The sequence below is a fragment of the Xenopus laevis genome, chromosome 9_10S, assembly GCF_017654675.1.
Source record: "Xenopus laevis strain J_2021 chromosome 9_10S, Xenopus_laevis_v10.1, whole genome shotgun sequence".
NCBI classification, from domain to species: Eukaryota; Metazoa; Chordata; class Amphibia; order Anura; family Pipidae; genus Xenopus; species Xenopus laevis.
The window spans coordinates 61,617,042-61,634,226 of record NC_054388.1 but is presented as its reverse complement, the minus strand read 5'-3'; the positions used below and the strand labels follow the sequence as shown (position 1 = coordinate 61,634,226).

The 17,185-nt window shown below is 39.9% G+C and overlaps 1 protein-coding gene across 1 annotated transcript; it reads left to right on the top strand.

Annotated features, from left to right (window-relative positions):
* On the top strand, positions 1-13,643 carry cytip.S (cytohesin 1 interacting protein S homeolog). The gene is made up of 8 exons (XM_041578803.1): positions 1-240; positions 3,721-3,776; positions 4,956-5,010; positions 8,749-8,851; positions 9,354-9,447; positions 10,037-10,103; positions 12,757-12,823; positions 12,989-13,643. The coding sequence occupies exons 1-8, from the start codon at positions 85-87 to the stop codon at positions 13,465-13,467; spliced, it is 1,077 nt and encodes a 358-aa protein (XP_041434737.1). The 5' UTR covers positions 1-84; the 3' UTR covers positions 13,468-13,643.
* Positions 13,644-17,185: the final 3,542 nt, after the last annotated feature.

The window sequence follows — 17,185 nt, the reverse complement described above, 5'->3', positions numbered from 1 at the left end:
TCTCATTTAGGCTAGGCGACACACGTTTTCTTTTAGCTGTAGACATGTTACTGGTTTTAGGAAAGGCATCTTTATGACAGTGAAATGTCTTCAAAAAGTCACAAGAATGAAGATGTCTGCAGATCTCAACTGGACAACACTGGAATACATTTGCAACAATTTTGCAGCAAAGAGATGAATGGCAAAGGGAGTCACTTTCTGGCTAGGGCACTGGCTACTCTGCCCCGGGGCCACAAACAGGTAAGTCATTTGTCTGAAGACAAAATTAGTCTTTCTATTCTATGTTTGGTAAAGGCTGGAAACTGGAATAATTCATCTGCTTTAGTAATGGAAACAGTGTTGTCTTCTGTGAATGGGTGGAGAAGGTTCTGTTTTCTTAGACTGAATATTTGCGTCAGTATTGGATCGGCTTCTGTATTATGTTATGAAGAAGTTACCATGGTTTGAGGCTGAGCTATTGTGTATACAGTTTAGGACTAGTAGTATTCTACTCTGTGACATAAGGTCCCCTTTCTTGGACTGGAATGTGTGGAGGATTCTCTTTGCTTGGTTCTAGAATATTATTTTATTTGGGACTGAAGGAGACTTTTCTGCCTTGGAACTGAGCTTTATAACTGGAGAGAACTCTCTGTATTGCAATTACTGCCAGGTTTTAGACAAGCAACTAAAATTATAACATACTGGTACTATCTGCATTTATTTAATGTATATTTACATACAGACGGGAGCTGTTATATTAGTAAAAACTACTGATGCATGTTGCTTGCCTCAACCAAAGCATTCTCAAGGAGACAAGAGTAGTAGTCCTCATCCCTTTTGTTTTCAATGGGCAATACCTCAGCCAAGGCAAGTGGTATTGTCCATCATGAACAATAGTGAATATGGACGCTGCTTCATTGGTGTCCTTCAGACGGATTCATATTAAAAAGGATATTAAAGAGCAAAATAAAGGAAAATAAACGTACAAAGAAGTCATGTTTCCCTTTTTATTTTGGTTCTGTTTGATGGGTTCCTAATTTTGGGTGAAGTAGTTGAGATGGATCTTGATTTGGTTGGTCTAAGAATCTACAGAGTTTATCCTAAAATCACCAATTTTGTATTGACCGTGACAAAGTGCCTAAACATTTTAACAACAGACAGCAGTTCCCAAGCTCTATGTGTGGTACCTGTTTGCTATGAAGAATTGATGAACTGATGAGCAGTAATTTCATAGTCATGTCAGCAGTGTTAAAGGAAAACTATACCCCCCAAACAATGTAGGTCTCTATTAAAAGATACTGAGAAAAACAGCTCATGTGTAAAACCCTGCTTCATGTAAATGAACCATTATCATAATAATATACTTTTTAAGTAGTATGTGCCATTGGGTAATCATAAATAGAAAATTGCCATTTTAAAAAATAAGGGCCGCCCCCTGAGATCGTAAGATTCACTGTGCACACATACAAACCACATGTAAGGTCACATGAGCCAATTAACAGACAGAGTTGTGTCTTTTGCTTCCTCACTTCTTCCTGTTACAGTTAGTGTTGTAGTATTTCTGGTCAGGTGATCTCTGAGGCAGCACAGATAGAGTCACGAAATGGTGGTTCAAGGCAAGAGATGTAAAAGGGCAATATTTATGTAAATATATATTCCAGTTTGGTAAGATTCTTTAATATGTCATTCAATTTGATATAAACTATCTGTTGCTTAAGTATTCATTTTGGGCGTATAGTTTTCCTTTAAAGGAACACCAACAAAAATTGAATGTAATTAAAATATAATGTACTGTTTCCCTGCACTGGTAAAACTGGTGTGTTTGCTTCAGAATATACTAGTTGATATAAATAAGCTGCCTTCCCCTACCTTCCCGCCGGCTATAATGAAAAATCGCCAGCAGGATGGCACTTGTGTCGCTTCGTTTTCCAAAGTCGTCTGAAGTTTCCTTGTGAGGCAACTTGGGAAAACGAAGCACTGCGAGTGCCATCCAACTGGCGATTTTTCATTATAGCCGGCGGGAAGGTAGGGAAAGACAGTTCGGGGAGATTGTCACCCCAAAGAAGAGGCGATTTGTCATCGGGGCGACTAATCTGCCTGTGTGCCCTTACCCTCAGAAAGACAACTATAATTTATATAAATAAGCTGCTGTGTAGCCATGGGGGCAGACATTCAAGGCTCAGGTTACATAGCAGAATACCATTGTATTACTTTACAGAGCTTATCTGTGCCTTTTCTCCTTTGTCAGTTTAAATAGCTGCTCCTGTGGCTACAAAGCAGCCTAAGCATATAAACTATAGTAGGCTTTCTAAAGCAAACAAATAAAGGGTTGGACTGGGGGGGCCCCCTGCCGTGCCACCAACTGAGTGTGATTGTGTGCAGGCGCGCACGCGCACTTCGTTTCTTAGCGGTCTCGGCAGAAAGCAGCCTGCAAATCGCGGATCTGGGCAAGAACACATAACTTTTACAAATGCAGGGCAACAGTACATTATATTTTAATTGTTTTAAAACACGTTTATTTTTTACTGTTCCTTAACAAGCTGACAGTTAAAAAAGTTCTCTTTTAATCCTAGTCTCTAGCATCAGAGTACCACAAGACCACAAGGGTCTAACAGGTCAGAGTAGGCCATGCAATTATGTATATATGGTGAAAGTTTACTCAGTCTTCAAAAATTCTTGGAACTTTGGCCAATACCTTGTTATGGAGTAAGGTCAGACCTCCAAAGGGGGTCTTGAACTAAAAAAGAAATACAAATACTGTAGAAGCAAATAGAAACACTGAAGAAGGCAGTAGAAGCCCTCCTTAGTAATCTGTGTGCCTTTTGCTATCTCAAGCCTGAAGGCTTTTAGGGTTTATCTACCTTTGCATTTCTTTTTTAGTTGAAGACCCCCCTTGGAGGTCTGACCTTACTCCATAAGAAGGTATTGGCCAAATTTCCAAGAATTTTTTAAGACTGAGTAACTTTTAATTTTTATACTTTCCTGTCATCGGAAAACATGTTTTTTTTCAAAGCCGATCAGTTAATAGTGCTACTCCAGCAGAATTCTGCACTGAAATCCATTTCTCAAAAGAGCAAAGAGATTTTTTTATATTCAATTTTGAAATCTGACATGGGGCTAGACATTTTGTCAATTTCCCAGCTGCCCCTGGTCATGTGACTTGTGCCTGCACTTTAGGAGAGAAATGCTTTCTGGCAGGCTGCTGTTTTTCCTTCTCAATGTAACTGAATGTGTCTCAGTGGGACATGGGTTTTTACTTTTGAGTGTTGTTCTTAGATCTACCAGGCAGCTGTTATCTTGTGTTAGGGAGGTGTTATCTGGTTACTTTCCCATTGTTCTTTTGTTTGGCTGCTGGGGTGGGAAGGGAGGGGGGTGATATCAATCCAACTTGCAGTACAGCAGTAAAGAGTGATTGAAGTTTATCAGTGCACAAGTCACATGACTTGGGGCAGCTGGGAAATTGACAATATGTCTAGCCCCATGTCAGATTTCAAAATTAAATATAAAAAAATCTGTTTGCTCTTTTGAGAAATGGATTTCAGTGCAGAATTCTGCTGGAGCAGCACTATTAACTGATTGAGTTTGAATTTTTTTTTCCCATGACAGTATCCCTTTAAAGAGCATTTAGTAAAGTTTAGTGCAGCCTCTGCCATTGTATTTATGACAAGGAGTCCTTGGATATACCGGCAGTACATTTTTTTGCATCTTTTAAAAAATATTGCTAAATATCTATATTCTTAGGTTGCCATGACCAGATCGAACTCTTTGATTGAATCATATGGAAGTGGACCACAAAGGTTGGTGTCAAAATGTACCTTGTTGCCTATTGCAATATTGTATTTCAATAACTACAGCTTTGTAGGAACCTTGCAGAAAACCATGATATATGAGGCATTGAGAATTAGATTTTATTTGTTACAGGTAGACAGACTGTCCAAACACATGGCAACTCCCACTTCTATAGATAAACTGAAATATGCATACAATGTATGGTGTAAACATTCTACCAGCTGTACTAGGTACACCCTCCTCACCTGTTTCTAGACTGAAACATAAGCAATAGTTTATATCTATGCATCGGTTTGGCAGGTAAGAGTTACCCTACCCCCAGGAGTAACTCTGAACACTGTGCCGGCCTGAGGTGGCTCCTGTGATGCTGTCCCCCTCACCTCCCAAGCGTTTACCTTTCTTGCACCAGAGAGTGTCCGGGGAGGCTACATCGATAGTGCAGAGTTTTTTGCCACCCCTGCAAACTTGTTGGTACATTCTGCCTCCTTACTTCATCTTTGATGCCATGTCAGGCTTAAAGGAAGGGTTGTTTTTTCTATATATGCACCCCCTGAAGCTGCCTTCCTGTCCCAACTTCATGACTTTTATAACATTGCCCCCACAGAATATAATGCCACAAACGTTTGCACCAAGTCTAATCAGTAAATAGTTTACTGATCTATTTGAAAGCATATATCTGATTGGTTGCTCTGGTTTACTAGACCCCAAAATTGCCTGGAGATACATATAAGGTTTTCCTTCCGGTGACTCAGCATTCCTAGTGGCCTCTTGGTCTAATGATGTCCTTGATAAGCAAAATGCACTTGTCGAACAAATGTGAATGATGACAACATTACTGTAATTGCTATTACACCCACGCTCAGTCGCATACTGGAAGTTGAATAATACTTGTAAGCAGATGCATTGTTTGATCAGGGGTGTAGTAGAGATGCAGAAGTGCGCTCAGGCAGAGGATGAACAGTTCCACCAGTTGCATTAACCCTTACTTGCTTCCTTTCTAGAAGTCAGTGTCCTTGTCCTACTCTACCCAGACCAGGACTGTGTTCTGCCAAACCCGTACTCTCAATTATCTTAAGCTGTGAATTATATATTGTTTTAAAATAGAACTATAGCTGTAATGATCATTGCTGATAGAACTTTATACTATAGTTATATAAATCATTTTTTGCATGTTCTCTATATTACAGAAGATTGCTGGTTGTAGTTAAGCAAGACAATGAAACATTTGGATTTGAAATTCAGGTAAGCAAATTACCTGTAAGGACATTATCAGGTCAAAAGTGGCTGGACACTGTGTAAATATAGTCATACAAGGGAACATCCACTTGTTAAGATGAAGAGCTTGTTAAGATGTGGAGCAGATCTTTGACTGATTTGGCCACTCAGTCTGATTGAGCTGATCTCCTCACTTGGCCCCTGGACCAACAATAATGGGGCCTTATGCAGAGAACCACATTAATGGGCCAATGTCGTCCTCTTCTGAAAGAATTTGGCAGGGGCAACATCAATTTTTTGGCAGTTAGCACCTGTGTCTGCACTCAATAAATGAACCCTCTAGCGTCTGTAAGCAGTTATTTGCCAACAGACTTTGCATTTGGTGGCACAGTGATCACGGGCTCAATTCCAAATGACAGAATATCTGCAGGGGTTATTTCCTCTCACAGTCTGAACTGAACAACACAGTATGTGTGCTGGTGGTAGGGGAATGTAATTGTGAGCTCCTCTTTGACAGGGATAATTAAAGAATTTAAATTGCTTATTAGGGTAGTACCATAAAAAATATGATAGTTATACATCCATTACCTTTAATTATTTGCCTTTAATTCTGCTTCTCTGCAGAAGTGAAAATGCTACAGGTTTGATATTTATTGTTTCATGTCTGCCATTCAAATGTCTGCCTTTAAATAAACCAATAAACACCATTGAATAAAATGAAGTCTAGAACATGGGTTAAACTGGACTCTCTCTCCCAGAGTGGGCCTTCGCAAAGTGGAAGGTGAGGGTGTTGTGAAACTACACCTCTCTTGCTGCTACACAGAAAAATAAAGACAGAGGGTGTCAGAGGATCTGGAAAACAACAAAACAGAAAGTTCTTATTGAACATCCACAGGGTTTACTCACAGCACAGGGAGCTGACTCTCCCACCCTCCGGCATAATCCCATTTTGTACCGACAATTTATTACCTACACAATATCATGGTACCATATGACATAGTGCAAAGCACCACAGTACCATCATGTACATCCTCTTCTAGTAGCCTCTATAGAGCACTACCTGGAAACAATGGTCACTGAAAAACAAGTAAGGCAAATCAAACATTGCAGCACATTAACAGTACAAACATCTTATAACATATGGATTACAATCGGGTACCAGGCCTCCACCATTCCAGTTCCTTTATCATCAGTAAAATCCCTTCAAAAGCAGATCAGACCTCAGTTCAGAGTCTCTGCTTTTCTTTATGGTATGGAAGGGACCCATTAAGCAGACCCACAAACCACTGGCATTGAGGACATTTGTCAGCCAAATCACACAGCCCCCCTGGTAACCTCTGTATTACACTTTCCATTGCAAGGGACCATAACACTCTGGCCATCACAGACTTTATTCCAAATGTGCCACACCAGATTTATCTTTGGCCACTATCAGTCACTGGCACTTTCTCTGTTGCTCCTCCAGGAACATCTGCCGGTGTGTCCTCTTCCTTCCAGCCATCCCAGCTGGTCTCCGACATATTGTGTGTTTATGGGCTTACGGTCTTTTGATGCACACAGAGTCACTGGTAATATACTCTCACAATTCCCAGCGACATGCGGGTGAAGAAACAGTTTGCAGCAGTTTCTCCTTAGAGTTGCTTAGAGATAATGCACACACCCAGGTTACAGAGCAATCACCAGACATCTGTCTTTCTCAATCGCTACAAACAAAGTGGTTGCGATGACTTCACATCCGGGAACCACTCCTGGTCACTTAAATGACAGGAAGTAACTGCAGCCAATGGGAATAACAGGCAAGAACCTCAGAACCCCGAATCCACAGCAAATTACCTTGCGTCTTTTACGAAGAGAACAAGTACCTTTCTCTACTATGTCCGGCAGTGCCTGCGCTTGTCAAAAAATGTCAAGAAACATGAACCACCAGCAGCTTAACGTTCAAGCCCCACACCTCTTGGGCACCAAAATGTAACCTCTGGCTCAATAACTGCCTTCCCAGACTAGTACCAGTAGAGCACGGGTTACATTGGACTCTCTCACGCAGAGTGGGCCTTCACAAAGTGGAAGAGAAAGGTGAGGGTGTTGTGCAACTACACCTCTCTTGCCGCTATGTAGAAAAATAAAGACAGACGCCGCCAGAGTGACTTACTGACACTCTTAGACTGTACTTGTATGGGAGCTACACCGGCCACTATCTAATGCCTCATTCATACCACGACTGGGGGGTATGCCCAGAGCATCCACCCTGTTCCTAAGGTGGCAGGTAAAGAGGAAGTGCCACTCTTTTCCTAGCACTATATCAAAGTGAGGCAGGAAGTAGTCACCCTACCTGCTAGCCAATAGTGTACATATGCAATTGAACTTACTTTCTTTACATTCCTTTCTGCTCAGCAACTAAGGCAACTGAACTTGTAGGAATTTAAAGCCATAGAGGCTATTAATCCTATGGGACCCTACAATAGTCATGGCCAGAACCAGGGGTAGACAGAAGGGGCAGCTGCCTAGAGCACAATGATTGGGGGGTGCTGGGCAGCTACCTCTGAAATTGTCTTCTGCCTACCCCTAGCCAGGTTCACACCCCTTACTCCCCTTCCTTTCCTCTGTCACCCACCCCTATGTCTCTCTGCTCCCTCCTGTCACCTTCCCCTCCCCTCCGTCGCGTTTTCCTCCCCTCCGTCGCTCTCTCTCCTCCCCTCTGTCGTTCTTTTCTTTGTTGTGGAAGCTCGCAAGTGCACGTGGGGGGGGGGAGTGGAGGCTGGTGAGTTTTCTTCGAGAGCCTTGCCAGCCTGCCCTGACAATAATGTACAGTATATACTATTCTTAGCCAATTTTCAATTGCTCTTCAACAAGTAGAATGGGACCTCAATGAAAATATTACCTTCACATGGACCCTGCCCCTTTGGATCCAAAAATCACACTTTTGTGGCTCTCGGGTTCCCTGACTATGGTCTACCCTGTACCCACCTAATGGGGCCCCAGATTTAGGGCACAAAAAACTGCTTTGGCTCATCAATTCCCTCTAGTTTATTTGCATTTCAGTTGCATGAACATCAGTGGACAGTTAGGGGTCTATTTATTATGCTCTGTAAAAAATGGAGTGAAACATTACCGGTGATGTTGCCCATAGCAAACAATCAGCAATTAAAATTCAACAGTAAGGGGTATATTAATTATGCTGTGTAAAAAATGTCAGGATCATACACCATACATCACCAGACTTTGCTGTGTAAAAACTAGGGTTGCCACCTGTCCGATTTTCACCCAGACAGCCCAGTTTTTGGAAGGGAATCTGGTGGAAACTGGATTTCCAAATATTTGGCATAAAATTACACACACCATGCAATATTTTGCACACCTTTTTACACCTTTTTTAAATTTAGTTTTACACAGCATAATTAATAAGCCCCTTGGAAAACTAAAGCAAAGATCTAAATTGGTGGAAGCTTCCTATGTCCAATTTAAGTTTTTGCACCTGTACAGAAACACCCGTGGAAAAAAAAAAAGACGGACACAATTGAAGAAATGTCTCATCTAATTTAACGATTTCTTTATACTTTCTACATTGTAGGGTAGGTGCAAGTGTTACTTTCCTGTGGCAGGGGTCAGGCAGTCCACAATAGCTACAGGAGTCAGATATAAGAAAAGATTAAAGAGGGGGGCAATGGGACACTCCTCTAGATACTTTCATCTATAACTCCTTTAAACAGAATCTTGCTCATCACTAGAATAACAAATACTTTTTTATTTTATTTTTTTATTTTTTAGACCTATAAACTGCAGCATCAAAATGCCCATGCCTATGAAATGTACACTTATGTCTGCAGGGTGCACGAAAACAGCCCTTCCTCTCGTGCTGGATTACAGATTGGTGAGTTCACTTTTCACTGGCCTTTTACAAATATGTTTAATATTGGTAATATATTGCCTTGGGAGTGGGGGCCTGGACCATGGGGGCTGCTGTACGGTTATGCTGCTGCTGATATTGGGCACATTTGCACCCCACCTACAATGTAATAAGGTTATGAAACCTAAAGGTGCCATCTATTTTTTAGATATTTTGTGGCAGTGAAGGGCTGCCCCAATGGGTCCTGCTAGGAGACCCTCAATGCAGCAGCAATACAAGGAGGTGTGCTGAGTGGTGATGAGGATGGGGGGATTCCCCAAATAACAGGCATTGGTTATGTTATTGGTGGTAGCAGCTACATGGTTATAGCAGGTTTTAATACATTTAAACACAAGTGACATCATTAGGTACAAATGATTAACTACATGTGTAAAATGGTAATTTAACTCCTTGCTATGGGACATATAATATTGCAATGCAATCCAATTTGAAAAAATATGAGAGTTAATTTAAGTCTGTGTTGAAGGTGACATGCTAAAGACTGTAAATGGAGTCAATACAGACGGCTTCAGCCACCAGGAAACTGTAGATCTAATCAGGTCGTCCGGAAATTACCTCAGGTAGGTGTTTTGCCTCCCTTGTCAACAGGCTAAATGACAATTGCCTCAAACATAAATATTTCACCATTTGTAATAAAAGTTTGCCTAGGTGCAGTAACTAATGGCAACCAATAAAATGACTTCTTTTAAATAGTTTACCAGCAAATGTTTCCTGCCCATTGGTTGCTATAGGTGACTAGACCTTCTATTTCATACCTTCTATTACATAATAACCCCTATATTTTATTATCCTATTTTACTTTTTAGACTGGTGCCAGATAGGGCAGTTCTCTATGTGCCTCACATATACCCGGGCAAGTGTTGGCTGACAAAGCAACACTTTCTATTAACATGGAACTCAGATTGTCAGCACCAGACCTATCAACTCAAAAGACAATAGGGCTCATATATCAGTGCAACACAGTATACAGAATGCAATTCTGGACACAAATCACCATGTTTTTTTCTCATGATGCAGGATTATTTCCCATAAAGTCAGTATAATTGCAGCCATGCATGAAGTTGCACCTGTCACCGTTGCACCCAATTAAAAAATAATTCAATGGCATGTGTGTGCCCAATTAGTTATCACTTGTTTTTCTCCTGATAGGATAGAAGCAGTTAATGGAACGAAAATTAGAAGATCAGTACTGGAAGCCAAGCTGTTGTTTTTAAAGGTAAATCGTAATATTATTTGTTTATTCTTCAGTGGCCCACTTAAAATACTTGAGCCTCCTAAAATCATTTAGGTCTTGTCATCCTCATACCTATGGAAGATTATAGGGCTCATTTATAGAGAATCAGGCAGAAGTGCAAGAGCACTAAGGGACCATAAAAGAGTACCCCTTAGTGCTCATTTAGGGAGCCATTTTGTCGTAAATGTTGCCAGGTATATTAGGTACCAATCGATTGTTACTGCCTGCCAATCAGGATCCCCCGCTAGGGCCTCTATACTCAAATTTTAAGCATAAACAATAGATATGCTTAGTAGTCTTTCCGAAGCAAACACACCAGTTTTACCAGTGCAGGGCAACAGTACATTATATGGTCATTCCTTTAAAAAAACTAAATTTTTTTGCTGTTGCTGTTACTTTAAGTGATATCTATTGTATAATTGTTTGTATTCCATATACAGTAGAACATACTTAGCTGTCACAAAGATTAAATAGAGTGAATGAAGGGCAGAGAAAGGGCAGCAGCTTGTGTGAATTACAGGGCCCTTGTGCCTTACGGATCTGACCGCTTTGGATCTGACGTGGATAAACCCATAATGAGGAGATACTGGAATTGCCAGTGCATATTTCTACTTATTCGGTGCCTATTTCCCAGCAATCCCTACCCCTATAAATCTTATAATCCTTCTTTAGTCTGTAGAACATGAGGCAGCAGGAGGCATAAATATGCATTGCTGAAATTCTTTATGGGAGAGCTGCTATCCAGCACATTCTCTTAGTTTAACACCTGGAGACAGGACAAATCCCTCTACCACTACAGTTTAAAAAGGAATATACTGTTTATTAAAACATAAATAGGGGAATGTAATAAAAGTCGCAAAGTCGCAAAGAGCAAAACAATTTGCACAAATTAGAAAATAAATTTGATTTCAGAATGTAACATACTTCCTTAAACTGTTATTGCATTGCGAATTTTAATTGTGCATTGCCCACTTTTAAGAAGTGCTTGAAGGTGTCGTAATCTTTTGGAGCAAACATCATTTTTTCAGTAAGAAGTTTTATTAGATACTGGGCAAACTATAAAATTTGCAAACCTTCTTGCACTGTCTGAAGAGGCTGAAGGCTTTTCACATTACGGATATTTTTTCCGTTGCCTACTTTTACTACATTCCTCTAAAAATGTATTGCAGAGGGAATTGCTTGTTTCCAATGGGGATCATATGATTATGGGGCCGATTCACTAACTTCGAGTGAAGGATTCGAAGTAAAAAAACTTCTAATTTCAAAGTGTTTTTTGGGCTACTTCGACCATCGAATGGGCTACTACGACCTTCGACTACGACTTCGAATCGAACTAAAAATCGTTCGACCATTCGGCCATTCAATAGTCGAAGTACTGTCTCTTTAAGAAAAAACTTCGACCCCCTAGTTCGCCATCTAAAAGCTACCGAACTCAATGTTAGATATTCGACCCTCAGTGAATCGGCCCCTTAAAGGAAAACTATACCCCCCAAACAATGTAGGTCTCTATTAAAAGATACTGAGTAAAACAGGTCATGTGTAAAACCCTGCTTCATGTAAATTAACCATCATCATAATAATATACTTTTTTAGTAGTATGTGCCATTGGGTAATCATAAATAGAAAATTGCCATTTTAAAAAATAAGGGCCGCCCCCTGAGATCGTAAGATTCACTGTGCACACATACAAACCACATGTAAGGTCACATGAGCCAATTAACAGACAGAGTTCTGCCTTTTGCTTCCTCACTTCTTCCTGTTACAGTTAGTGTTTTAGTATTTCTGGTCAGGTGATCTCTGAGGCAGCACAGATAGAGTCACGAAATGGTGGTTCAAGGCAAGAGATGTAAAAGGGCAATATTTATGTAAATATATATTCCAGTTTGGTAAGATTCTTTAATATGTCATTCAATTTGATATAAACTATCTGTTGCTTAAGTATTCATTTTGGGGTATAGTTTTCCTTTAATATGATAGGTTTAATCTGCCCATAGAGCAGCCCCTTGCTTGGATGAAGGTGTGCAGGGGGGGGATACAATAATGGGGTAGATTTATCAAAGAGTGAAGTTAGAGATCTCCACAATCCACCTCTCTCCATTCATTTCTATGGGATTTCTAAAGTTGTATTTATCAAATGGTAAACTTCACTATCACCCTTTGATAAATACGCCTTTAAAAATCCCATAGAAATGAATGGAGAGAGGCGGTATTTCACACTGCGAACTGTGGAGATCTCTAACTTCACTCTTTGATAAATCTACCCCAATGTAGTAATAGCATTGAAAAGCTTTTCTATATTAAAGCATTGCTTGGAGTAGGCAGAAAGGAAGATTCAAGTGGCTGGCACTCCCATTTCTGCAAGAAGGTTATGAGAATAATCATTTAGTCTAGGAGCTGGTTAAGATCTTCAGGTGCTTTTATTATTAGTGAGGCACAGGGATACCAACCCAACATTCCTTCAGAAGTTTTTGGTGGGGGCATACCTGTAAAAAAATTCCCCCTGAAAAATTGGTGCAGACAGATTTATTGCCCAAAAAAACTTAAGTTTCCGGTATAGTTGACAAACAACTATTTCCAGTGTGACATGTATGACTGTATGACATCACATTAACATTTACATGTTTGTATCTAACAGCAAGATTTCCATGAGAAATGGGCCGAGCTGAGAACAGTACTGAGGAAAGAACAGCAAATCATTTATGGTAAATACATCTATAATATGTAACTACATGTAGTCATCTCCCAGTTGGTCTAGCAAGAATATTTTGATGGAGCGGTTGGCTGGAGGTTTTAACAGTACAATTTTAAAGCTTGGGGGGAAAAGAATGGTTCATCAATTCCATATTTTAATCCATCTTTTTTAACAGGAACAGTAGATGAACAAAAGATACAAGAAGCGATGGACACCCTTCAGTCTAAGATGTTTAAAAGTCCCACAGCATCAAACTCATTCTTGAATAAGCACAGAGTTTCGAGTGGGAGCAGTTGCAAAAGTCGACTAAGTTTCATGACTGACTCCAGTGACGATTGCTTGTGGCAAATGTCTGTTTTTGATGAAGACTCAGCTAGTGAAGGTTTCAGTCGCCAATCTAGTATAGAGGAGGACACTTTTTATGGGAAGCCAAACGAGATCTCCCCTAAAAAGTCCTCACTGAGCCGTCACAGGAGCATCAGCGTCACGAGTAGTGGAAGTGAATCCATGTCACCAAACTGGGACACAATAAGCATTTCAAATTTCTTTGGGACTTTGCCGAGGAAGAGCAGAAAAGGGAGCATTAGGAAGCATTTGTTGAAGTTCATACCTGGTTTGCACAGATCAGTAGAGGAAGAAGAGAGTCCAGTCTAACTCACACTTTTCTGTTTATGAGTTCTGGTAGCATTAATTTAGATTATTTTGTGGTAGAAAGTGAAGTGATCAGAAGGGAGTAATGGACTAAAAGTACAAATATCACAATACTGACTTTACTGTAAGCTGACTAATACAAAGGTGTATTGCTTTGTGTATATGGTCTTTATATAGCAGCACTGCAATATTTATTTATTTTGTATATAGACAATCATTAAAAACAACTTTTTTTTCAATAAAACATGAAATGAAAGTATGCTGTTATGTATTTTTTATTGCATATATGTGTGCCTAATCATTTTTTATTTTGAAAGTTACATTTAACAAGATAAGGAGGCTATGGGATGATAAAGCCCTTACTCAACTAAACAACAACTCATATATGGGCTGATGATCAGGGTTCATTACAAAAGTGCTGTTAAAAATCAGATAATATAGACAATTGCTTTATAGAGTCCTTTAAGTGGGAGGTAGTTTCTATTGATAGGAGACATTGGCAGACCAGTCTTTTGTGTCTAAATAAAATTGCAACCATGTCAACCCTCTGTTAAAACTGGTTCCTTTGTGGTTGGAAGAAGGTTAAGGTAAAAAGTGCAACCATATTGCTCTACTTTATGAAACACTGTTGAGGACTTTTGGGGTTCCTGCCTCTATGTTTTCTGACTCTCAGCTCATAACAAGGTTACTTATAAAAATACTGACACATAATTCTAAATGCTATACATCTGAGAATATGAAGGACATTATACAGTATCCAAAACTGTATTAAGGCTTGGCCACTATGATTAGCTAAAAAAATAAGTATAAACCCCAAATGTAACACCAACTGTTTTTTCAAATCTTCATTTACTGCTTCTGGGCCCTCTAAGCTGTCTCAAAGTTTTGGCACCTTGGTTCTAAAGATGACCATACACTGGCCTAGCCTCTATGGTATCTGAGCAAGAATAATCAGAACTGAAGAAGGTGAAGAGGAGCTTTGACTAATGCAACATGCACACAAACAGATTTTTTTTCATCTCTAATCTAGTGTGCATCAGATGACCTTTGGTCATATTTTTTATACCCTACCACCACCCTTCATGATTGCATTTCTTGGGAAAAGTGTCCAAAGCATTGGTCTCACAAGGTAATTGAGGTGGCATAACTACTGTTGGCTAGCCCCCCCCTGGACTTGTCCCCTAGAATCCCCCCTAATGCGTCCCCTGTGATATAACTTTTTTGTGGCTCTGACAGGCCCCAACGTGTATCACCCCACACCCCTGGTATTTATACTATTGGGTGATCCTCTCACACTCTTCACAATATTTAAAGGCACAAGACCACCGTTAAAAGGAAGGGTAGGGATGGAAACACCACATAAAAGTTTGGAGCAGAAGAGTTACTTTTAAGGAAGGACTATGCCCCCGTCTAATTTGTTCTAGTTCTAGTAAGCCATAAAAACAGATACAAAGGCAAAAACAAACATCTGGTTAATGTGGATAAATAGAGCAAACATTATAGTGTCCAAGATCATTGGAAATATTTAAACTTCATATTTTATCATATGAAAATGAGCAGAAATCTGAAAGCTTTCTGTATTCAATAGTAGGATATGTCCCTGTATAATGATTATGCAAGCGAATGATGTTTATAATAAATACATAATGTAATCACCTTAACAAGAGATTTTCCACTCAAAAATTATGATGTAAATAACTGAAGACTGAGGATGTTCTATGCATTCCATTGCACTTCGCCTGTTCTGAACTGGCGAAGTCAAGTCTGGCGAAAGAGGTAACGTTTAGTTAAATCCGCATTTTAGTGGATTTGCGGAGTAACGCCCATTACAACCTTTAATGTTTAACCCAGAATCCCCACCAAGTATGGAAAAAGGGTCATTTACTAGATGGGAAAAACTGGGCTCCAGCGACACCACATTAAAAGATTTTCTCAAAAATGGAAAGATGATACCCTTGGTGGAGATACAAAAACGATAGGGTCAACATCCTAGGGATGTATGGGGGTACAATCAATTGCATACTTACCTCCGGTCGAAAATATCTATTGACTGGCATAGTCCCGAAACACGCTGGGAAACTTTATTATCTTCCCCAAGGTTTATTACAAAACCTCTTTCCAAATTATATAAACTTTTATTAGAAACTTTGGCTGTAGGTCCTGCTTCTCAACGCCAGGAATGGGCAAATTAACTGAATATAGATATAACTGATATTATGTGGAGAGACATCCTTAAATATACATTCCTGACATCTAAAGCCGCCAAAACCAGGGAAGCGGTATATAAATTGCTTACACAATGGCATTATACTCCGATGAAGTTGAAAAGAATGTACCCAAATAGTACAGGGATATGCTGGAGATGCAATATATTGGAGGGAAACCATACCCATGTGTGGATAACTTGCCCAGCCATTCAGGCATATTGGAAAGAGGTTCTCCAGATTATAAATGAGGTGACATTACAGGATATATGTATAGACAAGCTTCAGACAATTTTGTTGAATATGAAACACGACATGAAGACAATAATAAGAGACCCACTTACCTTACAACTATTACAGTCTGCCAAAGCTTTAATCCCGCTAAAATGGAAGTCATTAGAGGTTCCCACATGTAGACAATGGTTATCTAAGGTAGAAGAAGTAATGGTGGCCATAGACGCACAGATCCTATCGTAAGAATCGAGGATTCATACGATTTTCGGATCGTGTGTGGTGAGTGGCGACTTCTTTCGTCCGGCGGAGATCGGTCGTTTGGTCAGTCAGACAGGTTTGATTTTGACCCGACCGATCCCGCTGGAGCCCATTACGCATCGTAATCGGATCGTTCAGATTACCCCCAATATAGCCATGCTCGTTAATGGCATATCGGGGAAAGATCCACTCGTTTGACGATGTCGCCAAACGAGCGGATCTTTGCGTCTATGGCCACCTTAAGACAAATGGAGGAAATTACCTGTCTCATTCACAATCAAAGCAAAAAATATTGGACAATATGGCACCCCTGGGTAGAATTTATGAAGGCGTTAAGTTAGCTTTTATGTGACGTTTTAGCCTCAATTATAGTGGGAGCCAGTACAATGGATATACTTTGTCACCTCGCATCTTTTTTTTTCTCTTTTCTTCTCTTTTTCAGCTTGATTAGAGGAGAGCATTTTGGGGCCTGAAATGCAATGTTATCAATATCATTTATATATTTACTAACACTGATTTGAGTAAGAACCTGGTGTATATTGCCATAATCACATTTAATGTATATAATGTTGAATGTGGATAACCCCCCCCCCCCTTCTTCTTCCTTTCTGTATACTTTCCCCCCTTCCCTTTCGGTTAAAAATGCGAAAATAAAGAATAGATAAAAAAAGAGTGTGAATCTCCACTAGCGTCTATCTTCTTCACTAGTGAAGTGACGCCTGTAGCAGTAACGATGGCGAATCGTGGCCAGCTTTAGTCACTTCGCCCTTTAGTAAATCTGCCCCTGAGAGTGAACCAATCTGTTCTGGTTTAAGGGAAATTCACTTTTATTTATTTGTTGCATTTGTAAAGTGCAACAAAATCTTTTTTTGTAACAAAATACTGTGAATAAAACACAGACAAATACCTGCTTAAAGTTGACCTGGTTTTACTGTTCCTCTTTACTGCCTTAACCAATATTCATAGATGAATATTAAAAGAACCAAAAAAAAGGAGCATTTCAGATCCAATGATTCCTGCTATTT

What these genes read in the sequence shown, in the direction of transcription:
- cytip.S (XM_041578803.1), top strand. Translation starts at nt 85, where the DNA reads ATGTCTTCAAAAAGTCACAAGAATGAAGATGTCTGCAGATCTCAACTG. An exon ending in TATGGAAGTGGACCACAAAG is followed by an intron (nt 3,777 to 4,955) that starts GTTGGTGTCAAA and finishes TCTATATTACAG; the next exon opens with AAGATTGCTGGTTGTAGTTA. An exon ending in CCAAGCTGTTGTTTTTAAAG is followed by an intron (nt 10,104 to 12,756) that starts GTAAATCGTAAT and finishes TGTATCTAACAG; the next exon opens with CAAGATTTCCATGAGAAATG.